General features: G+C 31.9%; 1 protein-coding gene across 1 annotated transcript; it reads left to right on the top strand.

Moving 5' to 3' along the window:
- Nucleotides 1–446: 446 nt before the first annotated feature.
- Nucleotides 447–25,489, top strand: LOC127707599 (chitotriosidase-1-like). Its single transcript, XM_052212193.1, has 12 exons — nt 447–616; nt 2,496–2,544; nt 9,182–9,377; nt 10,355–10,607; nt 10,916–11,040; nt 11,261–11,384; nt 16,583–16,768; nt 19,129–19,248; nt 21,336–21,475; nt 22,642–22,985; nt 23,587–24,072; nt 24,886–25,489. The coding sequence occupies exons 2-12, from the start codon at nt 2,496–2,498 to the stop codon at nt 25,080–25,082; spliced, it is 2,220 nt and encodes a 739-aa protein (XP_052068153.1). The 5' UTR covers nt 447–616; the 3' UTR covers nt 25,083–25,489.

The raw sequence follows: 25,489 nt of genomic DNA on the forward strand, positions 1-25,489 counted from the left end.
AAGGATTATGATTCATTGCAATGAATGCCCCGCCTCCCAAAAATGATAGTGATAATAAATTTAAAAGATTTAAATTAACAAACCTTCACTTGTACAGAAAAATGTCATCTCCTTCAAACACGCAATATTCTCAACAACAAAAATAAGCAAAGAGCATTATCCTTAGGTCATTCATTTTTCAGAGACAAATGTCCAAAGAACAATTCATTAATTTTATTGTGGCCTTATAGTCATGCATTGTCTTTTTTATCAAGTAAAATGTCGACTTAACTACGTACATGCATAATTTTCAAAAGATATAAGCAAAGCTTTTATTTTCAAAACTGATATTTTTAGTCTGTCTTACGTCAGTATCCAATACGATTAAATCATGTCAGAGAGACAATTGTACAAAATTACAAGAAACAAATGAGTGATGATTGTCCAACCACGTGGTTATAAATTGACAAAGGTATGACAGCTAAATAATGTGACTTGTTTGTTGATGTCTATAGCTTTATGGAGGACACATATCCCCAATTTAAGTCATAGGAATGGTTTAAATAGGATTAATACATACCATTCGAACTATAAAAAATTAAAAAGATTATAATTGGATTACTTCTATATCTTCAAAGTAAGTATTAATTTTTAATAAATACAGTGTGTATATTATTATATAAAGTAACATATACAACTGAATGATAATTTATAATACAGTGAAAACGTAAAAAACGTAAATTGCAAAACGGAAAATTCTTTGTTCCACAAACAGAATCATTAACTGTAAGAATTTCATGCTAGGCATAAACAATGTAATTAAGTATTGACATGACAAAATAAACTATATCTATTTCCTTCTATGGGCATTTACGTTAAGAAAAAATGTTTTCGGACATATACATTAAAATGTCAGTGAAAGTAGGACAACCCTGTCGTACAGCTTTTTCTTTTTCTAATTTTAAAACTTTTACTAGCGATCTAAACCTTATCATTCTAAACGAATATTTTACATTATTGCACAAACAATGTCATTAAATACTATTTATTATAGAAAGATATAATATGAACAAGATAGTAGGTATACCATGGTTCAGTATGGTTACATATTATGAATATTATTAATTTGAAAGTGACAAAAGAGAACGTTTGACATGTACAAATTTGTCATATTAACATGTAACATAATAAAGTAATTAGTTTTTATAGCTATTTATAATGCATGTTTTTTTCCTACCTAGTAGTATTGGCATATAATACCGTGTAAGCGTGATTTACTTACAATAGTTCGAAGTGTATCACGATACCCCCAAGAAGTGTTTTATTTATTTACCAACTTAACCTAGGAAGTAATTTTATTTTTTTCTCATAGTAATTAATTGCATTGTTTTCCTTATTACATCTTGTTTTCCCATCAAAGTTCAAAGAAGTCTTTTAGTCGTCGTTCTTGCTGTCTATACTATTGCGGTCAGTAATCCATCAACTAAATACATCAAATGAATCAGTTGAACAAATATCAAATGAACAGGAAAGCGAGTTTACAATTGAACAATGGATGTAACAACCAGCTGTCAAACGAACAACTGCTATATAAACATAGAAAAGTCTTTTACTGTTTCATATCTAGAATGATTTTGTTTTTTAATTTTGAGATTTTTCTGTGTTTTATTCACCATTTGGTTGAAATTTTTGTATTTTCATTCCATCAAAGAATATATTTTATTTATGTTAAATAAAAGACTAAAAACTATTTGAAGAAAACATATTATGTTTATATAGTATACAGTATATTTCCAGTTTATCATTTCGGTTTTTCAATGGTTATGGCTGTGCTTGCACTTAATTTTTGATATCTACACGAATAAGTGTTATTGTTAGGTGTTTCGTATTCTGTCCGTATGTAATGTATTAAAATTTGTCGTTCTGGTAAAACATGCAAACATCTGACCTTTTGATCTTCTATGTTTCTTTGTACTGTAACAATCCACGAAGATTTAAATTTATGTAGACAATTTGTTTGTATATTTACCTGCTGTAGATCACAGTTTAACTACAAGATTTCTTAACATGCAACACCAGTAAAAAGTAATGTATGTCAGATAAGTACATCAATTGAATACTGACAACATCACAGTGACTTATTAATCTAAGATTATTAAAATATATCACATGCTAAATGATTTTATGAACAAGACATTCTTGTCCAAAGTAAGGAGCCTGTAATTCAGTGGTTGTCGTTGACTGCTGCCTGTCTTATTTGTCTTTTGTTTACTGGTTTAGCATATGTCAGTACAGTATATTACAGATGTTTCCATCCTCGTCCTCTGCTTGGTCTCCGTTGGGTATTTGCCTCATGGCAATCCTTCCACATTTCCTTATACTTATATTCGAATGTAAAGCAAAAAAAGTTCGACATATGTAACCGGGTGTAACTTTTCTTGCCATTTTACAATTTTTTATGCATTTTCGTCATTAAAACATAATTAAAGTATATGTCTTCTTTATTTTTATTTCAGATGAATCTTCAAGGGATACACGTTATAATTTTCCTGGCAGTCGTCCATGGTAAGAAATTTGTTTCTTAAGACTGTACTGTATATTCAAATTAATTATATGACATTGAATTACAATGCCTTAACCTCGTCCTATCTAATGAATAAATATATTGCATACACAAATGCTATAAATTTAACTACAAAATGGGAAATACGACTGTCGCTAACAATACTGAAAACTTGAATAATAAACGAACAGATGAAACGTCATTTAGAAATTATACATGTAATTGGAAAAGCAACTTGCATGTGTCAATGCCCTCTTTTATATATTTGTTTATTTCTTTTCCTATTTACCCTAGATTGTATAAATAACACATGACATAGGCAAAAGATCTTTGTTCTTACTGTGCTATAATCTGAATAATGCAGCTAAGGTGTGCATTAACTACGTTTGATATACTGCACAGTCCAATTGTACTCTTGCTTTACAATCATGACATCGTTGAACAAATAACAACTTTGTAATAATTTCATTGTTTCAAAATATGAAATATAATAAAGGCTGTGAAAGTACGAGTGACAGGAGAAAGGCTTCTTCCTAAAATTGGGAACTTTTTGGATATTTTTTTCAATTTTTAAATCGGTGTCCCAAACTCAAACTAGATAATTATTTGTCTGTAATTTCTTGGGGGAAAACACGCAAGTCTTTGGTTTGTACTTACATGAGCAACTGGACGGGTTCCACATGTGGAGCAGGATCTGCTTACCCTTCCGGAGCACCTAAGATCACCCCCAGCTCAGTCAAGTACGACTTTTTAAAATATGAACTCCTGTTTTTGATAGTGACTATTTTTTGGGACCAGATTTATTGAGGATCAAACTTAAGATTGTGTCTAAACAAGAAAAATGAAGTAGATGCAGATCAATAGACTTCGTTTAGATGGGAAATGTCTTCAACACAGTAGATTAATGAGGTTCAAGGAATGGGACGTAAAATAACGAAAAATATCACGTTTTTTTCCGTTTAACTTTGTCCAATTAATTTTGGTACACCTCTATTCAATTAATCTTCCTCTGGACATATTTTTGAAAGGAGAAAACACATTCAATCTAAACTCAATAACCCTTTAAGTAATGATGTGTCATGAACCGATTTTGAAGTTCAGCACACAAAACTAAATCAGTATGAAAAAAACAAGATGTAGATTATACGTCAATGAGTCGTCATCCATACGAAAAAAATACAAAAGGACAAATAGAGGGAAACAAAAATTACGGATGGGTGCCCTCGCAAAATTCCAACCTTTGAAACCCCAAAAATCTTTATGAAAATTGTAAATATAGTCAACAAAAACTATCAAAGGTTTGCCACTAAAACTGATTTTAAAAAAAGTAGTCTAAAAATAGCAAACCTTTCACTATTTCTTATACACGAATCGGATTGTAAGTTATACCTATGTTTCAATACATACGAAAAAGCATTGTGCCCCACTGAGATAGATATACTAATACATCAAAAAGATGCCCATCAAGGAGACAACCAAGATGCATCCTCATCCCTAGATACGCCCCTGATTCTGAGATAATGTTAAAGAACTACATACTATAAATTCTATAAATTTATAATTCAATTCTGTTATTAATACATATGCATAATCTGAATGGCATTTCTCGTATTAGAGATCGTGTTGCTAAAGAGTAAAGATGTTAGTCGAAACCTATCCTTTCTTGTCGTGTAAAATATATGCAAATCTCAATTTTGGCCTCAAGATCCTAGTATGGAAAGGATAAAGACCTTCTGATTAATGGTTGAACTTTTTAAAATGAATACTCTAGTCCCGACGACAATCGATTAAAATTATTTTCTTAAAAGTCCTGTATTTACTACTTACGAGCACCCCGGCCCCCTCCCCAATCAAAAATTGAAGAAAAAAAAATTGTAATAAAAATCAAAACCACCATATGATTACATACAATAGATTAAAGGAATTCTTAATTACATATAACATATTTTTAAAATTCAAACCAAACCGTATAACAGCCAGAACTTTTAAATTGCAGTAGTAAAATAAGAAGGCCCGGGAACTCAGTTATCGTTTGTTTGATCTTCAAATATATGACGTATTACTGGCAGTTTTTTTCATGCACCTTTTTTATTCATTTCATCATGTTTTAAGCATCAAAAAGTAAGTATGGTGATGAAATAATTACACTGTAAGAACATTGGGTAATGAATTTTAAAGTAAAGTAGTGATTTGGTCCTGTTGAAAAAGGTCAAACATTAGTGTACCTGAAGATTTCAAACTGAGTTCAAGAGTGCCTTAATATAAAATTGTTCAAATTTTGAGATAGAGCAGGTGAAGTTTTCTATATAATTTTGATATGATTTGTCCCATAAGTAGTACACCACACTGAAAAATATTATTAAGATAGCACTGGTGCGGGTGTTTTTTTACCTGCATTTATTGTGTTATAAGGTGGCACTGTTGTATTTCCCGGCCCATAGGGATAATGATAGCCTTTTAAGAATTTTCACCACTTTCTAACACTGCCCAAGAACCTACATACATAGTTAACTGAAGTTCAATCATTCTAATATTCAGAAATAAATTTGAATATGTATGATCATGTATGATGACCGTTTACTTTTTCTGCTATATTCATAAACCTAAGGCCACTAGTGCTTTTAAGGTCTTTTATCATGTAGTGAATACAAAATTCTCAAAAAATCATTTTCACATGTATGTAAAATTATTACATAGTTTTCTACACCTAATTCATCTCTCAGCTTTGGAAGGTATGTTCAGTAGATACTGTATTTTTGTCCAAAAAGGGATCAGATACTTTGACTTGTACTACCGTGTCACCATAAAAAAAATAGCACTACAACATAACAGTATTTTCGTGCCAGAATAGAGAGGCGTCATAAACTACTGTTATTGTAAAATTGTATGGATAAGTACAATAACACAAATCCGTTGAAATATTAAGGAATATTTTCTAAAAAAAAACACACACAAAAACACAATGCAAATAATATATCATGAGCATATATATAGAAAAGGGAGGGTCTATTTCCCAAGCGCCTGTCATAGATTCTTTCATGTTTTAGAGGATCCCTATGAATGGAGATGAATTAAAACTTAATATTTTGAAAATCTAGGATATTTTTATTTTAACTTTGATTATAAGAAGCAAATCAAATTCAACAACCCAAAGTGGTTTGTTTAAGAAAATAATCTCTTTCAAAATGTCATTTTGATCATTTGTCGCTCCGCTGAAGGTCATGGGATCCCCATTATTTTTACACTGATAAATGTCTGTCTTTACCTTGTCTTATCTGATAACAGGTGACTTCGGTATACTACTTGTTCTATATATCTATGTATAGTGAAGAACAGATAAATTAAACTTGACAAAGATACAAAGTAATTTTACATTTGATTGTAGTTTAGTAAAACCGTCACCAGCTAAGTTAACACAAATAATTTATAGAGAGGGAATAAAAAAAATAAATAATTGCTACACATATAATTATGAACGCGTATGGTCCTACAATCTGTCCATACTTATATTTGGCTTTGCATAAGGTCATACTTATCTTGGACTGTACTGTTACGACGTCTTTACACTAAATCCATTGGATGTATACTGATTGATATTTTAGCCTGGGAAAGCATGACTTACTAGCGTTCAATTATGGCAAATACTCTTCGATCGGTACTTTTGTGGTTGCCTCGTGCCGATTTGATGAGTTATGTTCCTTTCTAATGACATTTACAGTGTGTTCTAATATTTTGCTGTCCCAGGTTAGGGGTGAAGGGTTGAGCACTCACAAACATGTTAAAACTCCGCCACATTCTTTATGTTCCTTTCACAATTCAGGGGCCTGTATTTCAATGGTTATCTTAGGTTTCTGTTTTTCATCTAAAACAAAAACATGAAAAGACAACAACACTAATCTGACTCCTGACATGGCAACATATAAGTTAAACCATGTTGCGGGGTCAATATAAACATACTTTTCCCAGTTTTTAGCTTTCAGTATACTATTTCCAGCATTCAGCTTTCAGTATACTATTCATAGCTTCAGCTTTCAGTATATCATTCCCAGCATTCAGTATACTATTTCCAGCTTTCAGCTTTCAATAAATTATTTGCAGCTTTTAGCTAAAATTAAAAAGATCATGACAAAAATAGCTTCTTAAAAAAAGAGTTGATCATTTTATTGTTATATTCACCAGACTGTCTCCTTAAAGGAGTGTACACAATTTGAAGATTGTTCTTAAAATTACGTTAGCAAATTAGTATGTATTATCATCAGCAGAACAAATTATGTAAATGTTAACGTTATATTTATAGGTGAATATTCAAATAAAATGTCAAAAGTTTGTACTCTATTTCCTGTTATGAAAAAGAGAAACAAACAAGATATTGTCATCAGTTTGTTTGTTTGATTTCTTGGTTTAGGTAAAAGTACTGCGACATTTTATATCCTTCCTGGGTCAAAACTTCCATAAAAATTTGCTGTAATGATGATATATAGTGTAAAAGCACGGTAACATACCTTTTTATTTTATTGTTAACCTTATTAGGTTCAGAATGCTATTTTAGAAGCGATTTTGTAGTCGCTTTCGTCCCCTTATAAACGATATCCATAAACAACTTTTATATAACAGTAATATTGTATTTTAAAATGTTATTTCTGCAAAGGTTCTTGTATGCCCGCCTACAGTAGTGGGGGCCTTATGTTTTCTGGTCGGTGTGTCCGTCCGTTCGGTGTGATCACATAAACTTAAAAGTAGGTACACCCGTTCATCATGATGTGAACTTTCAAAATCGAATTAAAAAATCTTGATTTCAAACACTGAACATAGAAAGGTGATAGTGTGAAAATAAGACAGTTTAATGTCAATGTCTTTCCATGGTTAAGATAATTTATAGTGAAGTTGTGGTCACATCAATTTGAAAATAAATACAAGAGCTCTTAAAATAGCATGCCTATTTACGATTTTGACTACATTCCACGGTTCACTGAACAAGTCCGATATGTGCCGAAATAATTTCAAAACATCAAAGATAATTATAACTATATTTAGCCTAGGTTGAGTTAACTGTGTGTTCAAAAACATATAAAAGTTATAGTGTGTTATTAGTTTGCATAATTTAGTGAAGAAATGAAAGTGCAAACAAAAGTTAGATTTTCGAGTATAGGAGGTACAAGTCATACAAATAAACAAATATACAAATATGCAAATATACAAATATAAGATCACCTCGATTGAATATTCATGGATTTTTTTTTTTATTAAAGCCAAGATCTTCATACTTAAAACTTAAATATAAAAATAAAGAGATATGGTATATTTGAAAATGAAATAAATGAATAATGTTTCCATGGAACACAGATAATGCCCCCGCTTGTATATAACGTTATAAAGGGACATAAATAGAGAAATGTAAAAGTAACGCCACCCAAATTCGAACTCGATCCGTGTTTTATGGTAAAAAGCATTGTGTATAAGTTTTATAACATTTTGGTAGAGGCAAACTAAAGTTATAGAAAACGGAAACTAATTTTGGGACGTACGTACGAACGTACAGACGGACAAGGGTAACACTTAATGCCCCCTCCGCCGCGGCGGGGCCATAGAAAACCTATAATATATCCACCAGAGATAAAAAAAAAAAAATTTCGGCTTCATATACTGTGATATTGGCGGCTGTATTTCCAACTGAATTGTATGAACAGTGCAGAAAAATACGATCTTGTACATTGACCAAAGTAAATTTTCTATAGGAAGAGAGACAACTTTCATTCGCTTACTTAAAAAATCACTTCCATACGAATAATGTCGATTATTGTCGGCATTGTGTTTTTCTTATAAGAGAATACATTTTAGTTCATAAATTTATACACGACAACATTATTTGAACACAACAGTATACTTACAACTATTTATCAATAAGTGTATTATGGTCGAACAGATAGATTTGAAGGACACTTAATTTTTTTTAAAAGTCTTCGCGTTTGTCATAAATTTTGGTATGACGATTATTATTAGAAATTCCATCGGCTTGTGTTATTAATTAAGGGTAAGTTCAGATGAAAAATTGACATTATTTATGTAGAAAACTTCTGTACTATTTAGAGACAATAATTCAGCTAAATATCTGCAGGTATTGTTCAGATCACGCTTGACAACGTGAGGTTGGTGTGCGTTGAATACAAAAGAGTCCGTTGATTTGTCTCATTGTCATTCATACCACAAGTTTAAGTTCTGTACCTTATTTATTTGTCTATGATCACGACGTTGGTCTATGACTAAACTAAAATATCAGTTGAAATGAATGACAATCTTGAAGACTAGATCAAAAATTACAATCTGATTAAAATTCAGATCTATAACAACTCGCGTGCTCGTATATCTAAGGGGATGACGACATCAGAGATCTATACTTTAATTAGATTGACCAAAAATAGTACTTAAAAGCTGGGACTATATTACATTAATATATTAGTCCAAGTTCACTGTTCAAATGAATGACCAAAATAAAAGCTGATATTATTGTTTCCAATTACAATTTTAGAGTTGTTGATAGTTTCATAACCTCGATCAATGAGAAGGAAAACTAACATATTAGCAAGAGTACAAAATGGATAATATTGTAGTTTGACTTGACGGAAATCTGTTTATTTTTAGGTGCATTGTCAAGTTTACGTAGGGTATGTTATTACACAAACTGGGCACAGTACAGACCAGGCACAGGGAAGTATGTCCCCGAGGACATGAATGCACATCTATGTACACATATCATATATTCATTTGCCAAATTAAATGGTAACCGACTGGCTCCTTTTGAATGGAATGATGATTCCACTGAATGGATGAAAGGAATGTAAGTAATATACAAAATAACAATAGAAAAACAAAACCATGTAAAAAAAACCAGAATATAAATGTGTATATAGAAAAAGCAAATTTAGTTTTTAAAGTACTTCACAAAATAACTCCGAAATATCTCAGTGTATTTAAAGATATGCATCAGGTTAGTTCTAGAAAACAACCAAACAAAGTACTGGTAATATGCGTTTTGTTCTAAAAACTAGAATATCTGGAAGTAATTTATTGAACAACTTGTCTACAAATTTTAAAAAATGTAACACAATTGAATCTTTTAAAAGAACAAATATTGAAGAATATTTTGTTCAATCATAACAACATTTGTATTAGTATTTCATTATTGAATTTTATAATTTATGTTGTAATATATACATTTACATTATGTAGGACTTTCTTGTAAACTATAGTCCAGGGACTAAATATGTTATGTTGAAATAAAGGAAATTATTATTATTAACATACCACCGTAAGGTGACATCTAGGCAAAATAGATGGTACTAATAATCAGGGTTTTTCTTTGAATCACCATTTAAGTTTCCAATGGGAAACTACTTTCATTTACAAAATATGTACATCCTAGAATCTCATACTCTTACTTCCTTTAATTTGTGGCTTATTGACATTATTTTACTGACTTTTTCGAGAGAGAAAAAAAATCAAGTTCCAGAAAAGATCTAAGAGACCACAAAACTGAAATAAAATAATGTTATATATATATATATTAACGAAAGATCTATTGTTCTTCGTCTTTTTTCAAATTCTTTCAAACAATTCAATGCACGCCATTTATTTCTAATTCATGTATGAAAAAAATATATGCACACCACAAGAACATTACATACATCAACGTGTTTCCATTTATTCATATCCATCATAAACACAACAAACTTAGATTAATTATGTGGGAATGTGGTACAAATTTGCTGCAGGCCTCAAGATGTTTAAAATACATAAAAATATACTTTTTTGTAGGTATGCAAAATTTAATGCAATAAAAGCACAAAATCCTAGAATAAAGTCACTCCTTGCTATTGGAGGATGGAATATGGGTTCAGAACCATTTACACAAATGGTGAAAACATCAAAATCCAGGCAGGAATTTGCCCAAAGTGCTATTGATTTCCTAAGAAAGAGAAACTTTGATGGTCTCGATTTAGATTGGGAATATCCTGCGAATAGAGGAAGTCCTCCTGTAGATAAAAATAGATTTACCTTATTGGTTCAAGTGAGTACATATGTACTTTGTACATAAAAAAAGAAAAACAAAATGTATTTTGATCGACTGCAGTAAATTAATGTTTCAAAATATAGTTAAGAACAAACAAAATATCAAGATACATCTGACGTATTGCAATACAGTAAGCTTATATGTATCTTCCGACTCCTTTTTGTTAACCAATAGCTTTGGATATGTTGATTTTGATTTGCATATGGAAATTAGTTTGAATTTTGTAGTAACGCTCACATCGTAATGTTTTGGAACAAATTCAATGATTATTAAAAACTATATATCTGAAAAAAATGTATTTACAGCAACTACGAGATGCATTTGATAGAGATGCACGTACAACTGGACGATCACGTCTTTTGATAACCGCTGCAGTCGCTGCTGGGAAGAAAAATATTGACAGTGGTTATGATGTCGCTGCTATTGGAAGGTAAAGTACAGGAACGATAATATAGTATATTGAAAATTCTGTTAATCTGAAATCTGATGTCTCTAGCACATGTTTAAATTATTTAAATTATATCCATTGAAATTCTAGAAACAAATATGCCCTATACACTTTAAATAATACGAACTTGTTCTTATGTACATTTCCATCAAGTTATACAAGAAGTTACAGCTCAAGTTTTTTTTTGTTTTGTTTATCTTAGATTAATGGACTTTATAAGTATAATGACTTATGATCTTCATGGAAGCTGGGAGTCTGTAACTGGCCATAACAGTCCATTATTTGCCAGGAGTGGCGAGACAGGAAAAGAAAGATATCTTAATCTGGTAAATTTTATAAGTCATATGGATAGCTGGAAAATTATAGACTAGACACGACAAAACAAGACACAGTTTATTAGCCTTAACATTGTACAAGAGGTTATATCAACATAAAATACAATATTGCATTGGTTACAAAAGAAATATATCTATATATAAAATAGAAAAAAAGAAAAAGATAATTAAACGATAACATTATGAGAATGCATCGAAAAACACATTTATGTGTTAGACTACTACAAAAAAATATGATTTTCTTGAGAATATAGCAATATTTTTATACAGCTGTATTAATAATATGGCCTCTAGTTTATGAGGCGCCGTTTTACTATTTATTTCTTATTTTCTGATATCAAAAAATATTTCTTGATATCAAAAAATGTAATTCCTGATATCAAAAAATGATTTTTTGATATCAGGAAATATTTCTTGATATCAAAAAATATTTCTTGATATCAGGAATTCAATTTTTTGATATCAAAAATTGCCTTTTTTGATATCAAGAATTCGATTTCTTGATATCAGAAAATAATCTTTATTTCTTGATATCAGAAATTCGATTTTTTGATATCAAAAAATCATTTTTTGATATCAAGAAATCCATTTTCTGATATCAAAAAATAGATTTTTTGATATCAAATATTACTGACGATATTTTGATATCAAGAAATACATTTTCTGATATCAAAAAATGATTTTTTGATATCAAAAATTCGAATTCCTGATATCAAAAAATGATTTTTTGATATCAGAAAATAAGAAAAATATCAACGATTGCTCCCTGTGTGTCAATGAAAGCATCAACGTTCAGCAATGAGCCCTTACATTAAGTCTGGTGTTTCGGTCGTGTAATATACACGAAAGCATATATCAGAGTTCGGCTTCATCAGTCTCAATATAAGAAGTTTTGTGTTTTTTGTGTTTCACATATTTATTATTTTAAGGTTTATAGTCAACAATTGTAAGTTCTCACTTCTTTTATAAGCAATTATTGGTTTCCTCTGAAACAGATTTGTGCAGTCAGGTTTTTGCAAATATCAAGCCCCAGTGTTTTGTTCATCTTGTTTTTATATTTTTTTCCCGTTGTTTATGTTGAGGATTTAGTAAGTAAGTTAGTTCTGTTAAGTTTAAAAATAAGGAGATGTGGTATGATAGCCCATGAGACAACTAGCCACCAAAGTTCAAATGAAGTTGATGTAAGCAATTATAAGCAACCGTACGGCCTTCAACAATGAGAAAACCCCATACCATATAGTCTCCTATAAAAGGCCCCAATATGAAAAAGAAATAAACAACTCAATTTAGAAAGCTAAAGGCCTATATGATTTATAACAAAACAATTTACGTAAAACAAATACGGCAGACATCATTCGTAAATATAAATCAACATTCAGACTTCTTATACGTTCAGGTATTTCACATCCAATATTTTATGGAAATATTCTTTACAAAGAACAAAAATGTCGGCATTCACCTCAAAGTTTAACCAAACCTTTAAAAAGACTTATTCGGAAAGGATATACCGGTAGTTACGATACTGTTGTCAATTAGTCATTAATGATTGAATATTTTGGTATTAATATTGATTCACTCATAGGGTCTTTGCATCGGAAATAAACACATTTATTCTAAAACCATTTGTTGGCATGATACGGTTTATGTTCTTCTCATGTATTCTATGATGGTATGATACTAAACTCCTAACGGGAGGGATTGTACTTGATTTTCTTATGATGAAGACATAATCTTTCAATCAGTTTAATTGAGGTCTGGAGCTGGCATGTCAGTAACTGCTAGTAGTCCTTTGTTCATTTATGCTTAGTTTATTTTATTACCTATTCTGACATCGGACTCGTACTTCTTTTAAACTGAGTTTTACTGTGCGTATTGCTATGTTTTTCTTTATTCTACATTGGGTAGAGGTATAGGGGGAGGGTTGAGATCTCACAAAAAATGTCTAACCCCGCCGCATTTTTCCGCCTGTCCCAAGTCAGGAGCCTCTGGCCTTTGTTGGTCTTGTATGTTTTTTAATTTTACTTCATTGATATGTTTTGGAGTTTAGTGTGACGTCCATTTTCACTGAACTAGTACACAATTTTATTTAGGGTCCAGCTGAGGACCACCTCCGGGTGCGGGATTTTCTCGCTGCGTTGAAGACCCATTGGTGGCCTTCGGCTGTTGTCTGCTCTTTGATCGGGTTGTTTTCTCTTTGACATATCCCCCCCACCATTTCCATTCTCAATTCTATGAACCAAGACAATGCACTAAACTGCAGGCTCCGGACTTGGAACAGACACATAAAGAATGTGGCGGGATGAAACATGTTTGAGCGCTCAACTCTCCCCCTAACCTGGGACACTGGTGTTACATTACAACATAGTGTAAGAACAAACGTGGCAGGGTAACAACAACAAAAAGACACAAATTACAGATGCGATAGTGACAACTAGTTCAAAGCCAACAACAACATAAAAAAAATGCATGTCTTGTATTTTCGAAAGATTTGTCTATTTCGTCTTTTTACGAGACTGCTAGTATTTCTTATGAACCGCGTCGTCCATAAACATTTTAGATACATATGAGCTTTTTCTGTGAAGTAATGAAACGTTTCAGTAGGTTGGATGTTCGTTTTCATCTCTAAAATACCTTCATTTTGGAAAAGTTTGTCTTTATATTGAAAGGATTGTCAAGAAATTTTCACTTCATTTTGAGAAAAGTGGTATAAGTACAATTTAGTAGGGTATATATTTCGACTCTTCAAAATTCAAGAGTCTATCCTAAACTGAGGTAAACTATATGGTCTTCCAAATACCGTTTCGATTCCTAACATCACTGAAGAGATATTAATTGTCGAAATCCGGATATGGTGTACAAATTTTTGCACCTCATGTTTGCGGTATACCATCTTTTCCGCAAGTTTATTGTTTTCTGTTTGGTATTAAATTAATAATATAGATCAATTTTGTTACATCTTGTGATCCGTTTATTTGGCAATCGCCAATGGCAGTCAGCAGGGTTTAAGAACATCAGTTGTTCGACCTGTTAGCCAAATGCGTTTTGTTAAAATATTCTTTTTCATTTTTTTGATCTTTTGGAAAATATTGTTTGTGCTGTATTTAGACCCCTCTCTACCAAGAAATTTGTTTTGCTTGCACACGTATAAAAATTTTATCCAACGCAATCATAGGTTAGAACGTTGTTTTCAATTTAGACTTGTTTATGCATTGTATTAGATATATAAGGCGAAAAGATCGTGTATATCGCCAGTTGAACCTGAATATATTATCGAGCCATCGTATCTAAATCTTGAAAACATTTTCCAGTATGTAATAAATTCTTAGGTCGACATATCCCGCCCATTCGGATTGTATGACACAAGAGTAAATATGTTTTATTTAGGAATAATTTTAAAAAAATCTTCCATATATTGTCTTGTAGTGCATGGGTCTTAAATTTCGTAATAAGTTTGATCAAACTGAAGATTAGTGTAAATATTTTTTTTACTTCAAATATTGTTATTAAATAGCAGTTTTCCGGAGACTTTGAAGTCTTATTCATGTTTATAAAACTTGAAGTGTATAAGCATTTTGTTTTTGTAACAAGGGACACAATGTCATCAATATAATGACCAATACTGTGTATAGTGGTACTCCACACTATAAAACAATTGGTCTACCGGGAACATTATTTCAGATAATTCCTGATGTTTGGCCTCATTGGTGAGCCTGAATGTTTTAAATGACACACAGGGAGCCATCATTCATTTATTTCTTATTTTCTGATATCAAAAAATCATTTTTTGATATCAGGAATTCGAATTCTTGATATCACAAAATCATTTTTTGATATCACAAAATCTATTTCTTGATATCAAAAAATCAAAAATATTTTCTGATATCAAAAATTCGAATTTCTGATATCAAAAAATCTATTTCCTGATATCAAAAAATGAATTTTTGATATCAGGAATTCGAATTTTTGATATCAGAAAATATTCTTTATTTCTTGATATCAAGAAATCGATTTTCTGATATCAAAAAATAGAATTTTTGATATCAGAAAATCATTTTTTGATATCAGAAAATAGGTAATAAATAGTAAAACGGCGCCTCATACTAGTTTACATTCGCTTTGATTTCTGTTGTAAAATAAGGGAATTAACTTATTTCTAAGCTCGACTATTGCTGAATTGTTACGTATGAACAAATACTGAAATGAAATTGAAACTTCCTATTGGAACATCTGAGCTTCGCTATTTTGAAGTGATCATTATGGTTCAGTTTGATAAATAGGGTTCAGGACATAACTCATTTTAGAAAATGGAATAATTAGTTATTGAAACAGAACATTTAAGAAAATGGAATAAATAGTTATTGAAACAGAACATTTTAGAAAATGGAATAAATAGTTATTGAAACAGAACATTTTAGAAAATGAAATAAATAGTTATTGAAACAGAACATTTTAGAAAATGAAATAAATAGTTATTGAAACAGAACATTTTAGAAAATGAAATAAATAGTTATTGAAACAGAACATTTTAGAAAATAAAATAAATAGTTATTGAAACAGAACATTTTAGTAAAACCAACTACAAGCTTTTTTACCTGTTGTGAGTTATTGCAATATTATTGTCTCAGTGACATTTGCAAAACACTTTTACGTCGATACGCTTTTCAAATAAAATAGAAATAAGAAGATGTGGTATGAGTGCCAATGAGACAACTCTCCATCCCAGTCACATTGTGTAAAAAGTAAACAATTATAGGTCAAAGTACGGCCTTCAACACGGAGCCTTGGCTCACACCGAACATCAAGCTATAAAGGGCTCCAAAATGACTAGTGTAAAACAATTCAAACAGGAAAACCAACTGTTTAATCTATATAAAAAAACAAGAAACGAGAAACACGTATGAACCACATCAACAAACGTCAACCACTGAACAACAGGTTCCTGACTTAGGACAGATGCAAACAAATGCAGCGGGTTTAAACGTTTTAACAGGCGCCAACCTTCACCCTAACCTGAAATAGTAGTGTAACATTACAACATAGAAAGACACACTATAAAATATCAATTGAAATGGCTTTACTCAATCAAAAAGACATATTAACAAAAAACAAGTAAACATACACTTTGTATCATTTGTATCTGAAACATATTGCTAAAGTCTCAAAAGACTGAGCTTTTTTTTATTTTGTAGGCCTGGGCAGCTAATTATTGGAATAAAATGGGTGTACCAAAGTCTAAACTTAATATTGGAATGGGATTGTATGGAAGGTCTTTTACATTAAAAGATCGTAATGTACATAATGTTGGAGCGCAAACATCCGGAAAAGGGCTTGCTGGAAAATATACACGAGAAGCTGGTTTCTTATCATACTATGAGGTAATTTCAAAACTAAGCTTAATACAGATTTAAAAAAAAAGAAAATCAAGAAAATTGGAATGGATTTAGTAAATCTCTCTATTACACTCCAATCACAACAGCTTTAAGTTTGTTTTTATTAATAAAAAATCTAATAAAACATTGGTGAATGTCCCTTACTACACACGACACAAATGAAAGATGCAAGTCTTCCGCTGTGGCAATATAATGGTTTGTCAACCAAGGATAACAGGATGGAAGATTGAGAAAAAAAACATTACACAATGGTGTGTCTGTTTACGATTATCGCATTAATTATGCATTGCCTGTTGGGAGGGGGAGTTTCAATAAGCTCTGAACACTATTTCATTAATACATTATTATTTAGTGTTGTTTAACTTTGATGTGTTCTGTCGTCAGTTATATCTAAATTATTGTGCTAAATGCTTAAAGCTGTTTTTATTCAGCGTGCTGCTCTGTAGCTTTTTATAGAGCTGTAACCGAGATAAAGAGTGGGAGTGTAGAGTACTAAAACAGTGATTGTTAAACCCGGTTACATATCAATGTGCCTTTCCCAAAGTTAGGAACCTCCCAATTTGCTGTGTATTTGTAATGATTTTGTACTTTGATCGATTTTTTGGTAGGTATTGTGTAGTCCCTTTTGAATTTATTACATGGCTTGTGAAGACTGTGGTTAATTAAGAGCTAGACATTGACTGCTTTTGAAAACAGTATATTTACCTCTGCTGTTATTTTTTGTGTTGTTTTCTTTTTGTGTGTGTTTTTTTCCGTGTTTTTATTAGATGTGTTTTTTTTATTCATTTAGGGATATACCGGGTATATAACTACATAATGTATAGGTTACTGAAAGGTCTTCAAAATGAGCAAAACCCATATCGCATAAAAGGTCCCGTTATGACAAATTGTAAAATAATTCAAACGATAAAACAAGCGGCCTGATTTATGTACAATACAGTAAACGAAAAACAAATATGATAGACAGCTAACAACGACAACCAATTAATTAGTGACTCCTGACTTGGGATAGACAAATATAGGATGTGACGGTGTTTAACATGTTTTGCGAGCGCACAGCCATCACAACATAAGAAAAAACTTAAAATAACAGTTGAGAAAGGCTTGACTCATTTGATTGACGCAAAGCACAAAATATCTTACAAAAAGAATAAAGACACAAAGTACCGATCTGAGAGTACTTGCAGCTTCAAAGCCAATTACAACTAATAATATTTACCGACCGTGCGAGATCCTCGTGGGTAGTCACAGTCGTTAAACACCCCCGTAGCAGTACAACTAATAAATGAATCATGTTTACCAGACTTAAATATCAATCTGCACATACAATCAGTGCACATCCAATGGATTTAGTGTAAAGACGTAATAAACAGTCTGAGAAAAACATGATCTTGTGCAATGCCAAAATATAAGTATCGACAGAACGGAAAGTGTGCATAACTGTATTAATTTTTGAAGATCTTAATACAGCGTTAAATTGATAACCTTTCATTACTTTTTAATAATCAACGTGATGTTTTAATCAGAGAAAAGGGTATATTTTTCACTTGCAGACATATCTATCTTGGTAGATGTGACAACTTATTTCAAGGTTACAAAACACAATAATAATGGACTGTTTGTTTCTATCGTGTATTCATGCGATATTAATCATGCAACTTAAATCATTAAAAAATACAATTAAAGGACATTCATATGACCATTTAATATTCGAATCACATTGGTATTTATAAAATTAAATTAACAATTAAATTTGAATATTAAGGAAAACCTGAAACAATATACATGTAGATAAAAGGAGATGCTGTATATAATATTATGTCGACGTAAAAGCGATACAAAAAGGCATCTACATACAACATTTTCTCTTTCGTTGGTTTTTTTATATTTTTTGCTAACCATGGGCCATTTATGGGGTTCCAGCAGGATATCCCTTTATGTCACAATGTCACGTTTATAAATTGTCTCATTTAGAAAACTATACAGTTCTAAACTGATTTGATTTTGAACATTTTCAAAGGTCACAGGTCCTTTTTAATGAGATGTCAGGTCGCAAGGTCGCCCTCAAACCCCCCTCCCCCTCCCAAGGTCGTAGGTCGGGTTGGACCATGTTGGAGTCACTTTTATATCTTACGAAGTACTATACGGTAACGCCATGGGTTTTGATAATTGTTGAAAGCCTTACTGTGACCTGTTATAAGTTGTTTACATCCTGCTATACTTTGGTGGATAGTAGTCTCGTTGGTATTCATACCCTCTCTCCTTATTTTCAAACATAATAGTAGTATGAAAAATGTCTTCATGATCATTAACAGACTTTAACTAGTGTCTTTCCTTTGATATAGGTTTGTGATATGATGAAAAAAGGAGGAAAGAAATATTACATCAACGAACAAAAGGTACCGTACTTGGTGAAAGATGATCAATGGGTTGGATACGATGATGTCGATAGTCTGTCCATCAAGGTAAGTTATAGGTGTTAATACACCTTTAAATATCGCTATTTGTCCGCCATTACTGGACATCACAAAGGTTCCCGTAAAATGTTGACGTCACATTAGAAAATATGTGACGCCACAATGAAAAAGTGATTGTTGTATGACGTCAAAAGTTCAACCGGCGCAGATTCTCGGGTCAACCGGCGCAGATTTCCAAATGGCGATAAGGTGTATGGAATCTAATCAAATTTAACAAGTGCACTGCATGATGTATCTACTCATTATAGATACCAGGCTACATATTTGTACGCCAGACGCGCGTTTCGTCTACGAAAGTCGTATCAATGGCGCACGAACCAAAAAAGATAAAATGCCAGCAAAAATACGAAGCTGAGTGCTTTGATAAGTGTCTTAAGGATATAGTTGGGTCAGGTTTAGGAATTTTTGACAGATGTTCGGACTCCTTGTTTTTTTTTCTACGATACAGGGCAAAATATTTTGCCCCATAACACCCATTTTTATTTTAATATAAGATTTCAATAGCTCATAAAGGTTCATTTACCAAAATTTAAGCAGATTCTAGATTTCTTTTCATTCGATTTTAAACCTAAATAATACCGATGCAAATGTAAGGTAAAAGTCCGAGTTAGCCTTTTCCCGCCATTTAAAAAAAATTAATTATCTCGAAAAGGAGCCCTCATAACCTATCAATAATTTTTAGCTTATTGTGTTCCTTAACTAATGCTCTTCTGACTTATAGTATCAATTTTGAACTCTAGACTTCTTTAATTTCACCCAAGTACATCCTTGAGTATTTGACATTTTCTGTAAATATCAGACCATTTCAAGCTATTTTATTGTGTGATCTTATGCTGTTATTAAAGGGCACATGTATAAATATATGTAAGCTTTGGTTGCTCATTTGATAACGACATCATATACCTTTATGCAATTCTATCGTAAAATCATGTCATTTATCTCATTATACCGTTGTCTGTGATATTATTTAATATGTTATCAATCAAGCCATGTTATTTAGCATTCTGTGATGCATTGCTCATCTTTTAGTTTCGTGACAATCAGATTTTTTTCCTGTCAATTTTGATAATGTTAAAACTTAAATAGTCGAAAAAACGAATTTGAATAAATGATGATGATGATGATGGATGTTTAACGTCCAGCGGCAAATTAAATGCATATTCAGGACAAGAACATGGTAATGTGTTATGAATATTACTAGACCGATACGCCGAGTCGGATTTTTAACGTTTTAGTTCACAAGGCAACAGTCTGCTGCAAGACATATCACCCTACCCGGGCACAATATACTGATCCGATCCGAAATCTTACTCCTAAACGCGGAGTGCTTAGCGGAAAAGCAACAAATCAATTTTTAAGTCTTTATTTTGACTCGGCTGGGGTTCGAACCCACGACCAACACTCGAGGCAAACACACTACCACGAGACCATCAAGGCGGTTTGAAAAAATGACTGTTTTAGTTTATTTGAAATTGCTGGGCTAATTCTTCGCCATTTTATATTATTTAAAATGTTTGAATTTTGTTAACATTCTTATAAACATTTCTTGATAACAAAACCTTTTACCAACAAATCGGTAAATTAAATGTGCATATTATATGGTTTAAAATTGATATAAAAGGTCCCATACAAGGTTTGAAATTTTGTAAATTACATGATCTTCTGATCTTATTGTGAAACGTGTTTTCTCAATTTGTCAATTTTAACTGCATTTAAATCTGCCATTAACACAACCCTGTCGTTAGGAGTCCTTATATTCAATATTTTTTTAAACACAAACCAAAAGGTTATTGATCATATATTGTAGTGTAATTCTGTGACATAAACCACAAGCTGTCAAACTAGTGACAAGATGTTGTTTTTTCTTGTATTTAAAGGTTCAGTATTTCAAACAACAGAGATTAAGGGTATCACATGGTATGGCCTTGTGACCTCAATTCTTCTATATTATATCGTTTTCAAACACAAACCATTAGATCATTGAACTTCTATAATATATCATAACAGTGTCAATCTGAGACACAAACCACAGCTTATGAATAAATGACAAGATTTTGTTTTTCTTGAACTTATAGGTTCAGTATGTCAAACAGCAAAGATTTGGTGGTATCATGGTATGGGCTTTAGACCTTGACGATTTTAAAGGAACATGTGGTCAAGGCACATATCCTTTACTTAAGAGAATAAATCAAGAAATAGAAGGATCAAGGTTCCAGTAAGTATCAAATGAAAACAGCAATAAATATAATCCATGCTTATTCAAACACTTATTGGCATGATACGGGTTATGTTCTTCTCATATATTTTATGATGGTTTGATACTTAAAACCCTTACGGGAGGGATTGTACTTGATTTTCATATGATGAAGACATAATCTTTCAATCAGTTTAATTGAGGTTTGGATCTGGCATGTCAGTAACTGCTAGTAGTCCTTTGTTCATTTATGTATCATCGTCATTTTGCTTAGTTTCTTTTGTTACCTATTCTGACATCGGACTCGGACTTCTTTTGAACGGAGTTTTACTATGCGTATTGCTGTGTGTTCCGTTATTCTACATTGGCTAGAGGTATAGGGGAGGGTTGAGATCTCACAAAACATGTTTAATCCCGCCGCATTTTTGCGCCTGTCTTAAGTCAGGAGCCTCTGGCCTTTGTTAGTCTTGTATGTTTTTTTAATTTTAGTTCATTTATATGTTTTGGAGTTTAGTGTGACGTCCATTTTCACTGAACTAGTACACAATTTTATTTAGGGGCCAGCTGAGGACCACCTCCGGGTGCGGGATTTTCTCGCTGCGTTGAAGACCCATTGGTGGCCTTCGGCTGTTGTCTGCTCTTTGGTCGGGTTGTTGTCTCTTTCACATATTCCCCATTTCCATTCACAGTTTTACGGTTTAATTGTTTAGTATTCAATAAGGACAAAGAATACAATTGAAAATACACTGTGAAGAAAAATGTTCTCGGATGCCCTTACTACATTGGTGTGTTAAACAATTATTACTAGTCTAAGTTAAATCTATTGACAACTTTTCAAACTCGGGGTTATTTAGAGCATGTCATATTGTACGGACACTTGTCTATGATTGAAGACCTCATGTTGACCTTTAGATGTCTTTTGTTTTTTTTTCGTCGTTGGGATGATGTCTCACTGGTAAAAAGTTAGATATTTTTTTTCATTTAGAATCAAAGTCATTACAATAATAGCTTATGTCTTTGCCAAATATTTTTTCTGCATTATTGTTTTAAACTATGAATTCAACATTATTATTTTATAAATAGAACACCGAATATCAATTAGATAAGAAATATATATAAATGACAATATGGTTGGTTGCTCTGTATATAGAATCGAATCAAATTTATATAAAAAAAAATATTTACAGACCCGAGTATCCAATGAACGATATACCTAACGTACCAGAAATATACAATCCCATTCCACCAAGACAGACACCTAAACTAGATATACCTAACGTACCAGAAATATACAATCCCATTCCACCAAGACAGACACCTAAACTGGATATACCTAACGTACCAGAAATATACAATCCCATTCCACCAAGACGGACACCTAAACTGGATATACCTAACGTACCAGAACTATACATTGCACCAAGACAGACACATAAACGAAGAAGGAAACAAAAGACAATACAACCACAGGTCGACGCCAGGAAAGTGGTCAATCCTAGACCTCCAAGACAACAACACATTAAAAGCGTCGGTAAGGTTTAGAAGTGGATTTTGTCTATAATGTAAACGAGTTATCATATTTTTCAAATTAAATCTCACTTATCAGTAAAACAAACAAAAAAACAGGAAAAAACACATGTAGAAACACGAAAGGATAAACATTATATTGTATCTGAGCATTGCTGTCAAGGATCTGTGCTACTGACAATTGCATTTTAAAGAAAAGCAAATTCAAACTTGTTATTTTGTTACTTTTAAATTAAGTTATTTGGTTTGCTAGAAATACAACTTCAGTGACGCATGAACGTAAAATAACTAACAGTTAATCAGTTGATATTCTTCAATATAAGAATAAGGAGATGTGGTATGATTGCCAATGAGACTACTATCCACCAGAATTCTAATGAAGTGGGTGTAAGTAATTATAGGCAACCGTACGACCTTCAACAATGAGAAAAACACATACCGTATCGGCTATAAAAGGCTCTGACATGAAAAATATAAGACAATTTTATTCAATTCAACTGAATCCATCAAAAAGTCCATTCTTTAATTTGAAAGTAAAATACAGACACTCTTTATTGCCATGATAAAAAGATTAATATATATTCTAAATACCATGTATTCAACAGATCAGCTACGATCAAGAAGTAAGGATTTTTCTTGCATAAAAGGAAATGATGGATATTTTGCAAGTCCAACATCATGCTCTGAATACTATATGTGTACAGATGGAACTGCCTTTAAGTTCAATTGTGCTTCAGGTCTTAAATTTAATGCAGAGCATAACTTTTGTGATTGGCCAAAGAAAGTAAAATGTACCGATAAAAAAGGAAGATCTTCTAAAAAAGCTGTAAGACCAGGGCAAAAATCTTCTACACAACATACAATAAATGAACCAGCTCCACCGCCACGACCTCCTGTGCATAGACCGGAACCTCCAACATGGCATCCATCACAACCGCAGCAGTCAACTTCAACCAGTGGTTGGAACTTCGATGCTCCAGCCAAAGGACCTCCACCACCGGCTCCGACCACTCCAACCACAGCTCAGCAGCATCGTAGTGCTTGGGATTGGGTATCTATGATTGATAACCAAATGCCGTTCTTCATGAGTCGTGAGTAATTTCTAGATCAGAACTTAGTTAATTTTTCTCAAAGGACAATAATCAAAACCGAAAAACAACCCAATTATTTGTTGCAATTTGAATTAAACAATGTAGAATTAAGATATTTATTCAAGTTAAAATGCAGAATTGTAAATTTAAAAAGAAAAATTTACCATGAACTAAATAATTTTCTAAAAATAAAGCCTGAACATAAGCATATTTTTAGTATAAATGTTTTGAGTAAGGAATTTCAAAGTGAAAGATTGGTAGTCTTGTCACATAAATGTAAAAATCAATTATGCAACTTAACACATATTTAATATATGCCCTTACTATGTTGATTGATACGTCCATTCGTTTATATATCATGGACATTCAGGATTATTCAATATTTGAAAAAAAGTTACTCATAAACATTTACAGCGCGCGTACCGGTTTGGAAAGAAATGTGTGTGGTCGTAAGTTCATCTTAAGTATCGCTTCACTTTGCTGATTATACATGTAACCCTACCTTGTTTTTGAATTTCAAAAATTGTTGAGTTAAGTTTGTAATTTAATTATTTAAACACCGATATTCCTGGTTTTTATACAGAATCTAAAAATAATAATTTTCATTTTTATTGCTAAATAAAATCAAAACAACACAGGACAAATATTTTAATTTGCTCAGTTAAAAAACAACATTGCTATATTTTTGATACGTCAGGGACAGATTATGCTCGTTGATAAAACCTTACCCCAAAGATGAAAACTGTATTCGAAAAGATTGATTCATGCTTTTTTTCATTATGAATGCACTGACTTTTTATCTATTTATTTCAGTGTTTGGAAACAATGATATGTTTGCAGATTTCTGTGCAAGTCGTACAAATGGAATATATCCAGAAAGTGCGAATTGTAGAGGATTTATAGAATGTTCTGATGGTGTGTCTTTCAAAGGAGCATGTGGTCCTAGTCTAGCCTTTAATCCACGCCAAAAAACATGTGACTACACATATAATGTACCCGGATGTTCATAAAACAACTCAATCATGATCCTGGTTATTTATTATCTTAGTGCATATAGCGCTTACTGTGTGAAGTACTTATTATCGTTTGTACGTTGTACATACAAATAATCCAGCAAGGTATTTTGCAACTCGGCACATGCTATGGGAATCGTTGTGTGTTTCTTATAGTGATCAGGAAGTGCTTCTGCTTTATGATTTTGATTTTACCTGTTAACTTGTTAATCAAATATAAAAAAAAATAGTCATATCTGATTCTATGGTATTTTATTTTTTAAAATCAGAAGTACTTGTATAATGCATATATTTTTTACGTGTGTAAGAACTACATTTTTTGCGCTTTCAAATTTCTATATTTCTCTCAGTAGAATTATAACTAGAGCTGTTGTCATATTAACAATGAAATTATCTACACCATG

The sequence above is a fragment of the Mytilus californianus genome, unplaced genomic scaffold (assembly GCF_021869535.1).
Source record: "Mytilus californianus isolate M0D057914Y unplaced genomic scaffold, xbMytCali1.0.p SCAF_7, whole genome shotgun sequence".
Lineage (NCBI taxonomy): Eukaryota > Metazoa > Mollusca > Bivalvia > Mytilida > Mytilidae > Mytilus > Mytilus californianus.

What these genes read in the sequence shown, in the direction of transcription:
- LOC127707599 (XM_052212193.1), top strand. Translation starts at nt 2,496, where the DNA reads ATGAATCTTCAAGGGATACACGTTATAATTTTCCTGGCAGTCGTCCAT. An exon ending in GTTTCTTATCATACTATGAG is followed by an intron (nt 16,769 to 19,128) that starts GTAATTTCAAAA and finishes CCTTTGATATAG; the next exon opens with GTTTGTGATATGATGAAAAA. An exon ending in TCGATAGTCTGTCCATCAAG is followed by an intron (nt 19,249 to 21,335) that starts GTAAGTTATAGG and finishes TTGAACTTATAG; the next exon opens with GTTCAGTATGTCAAACAGCA.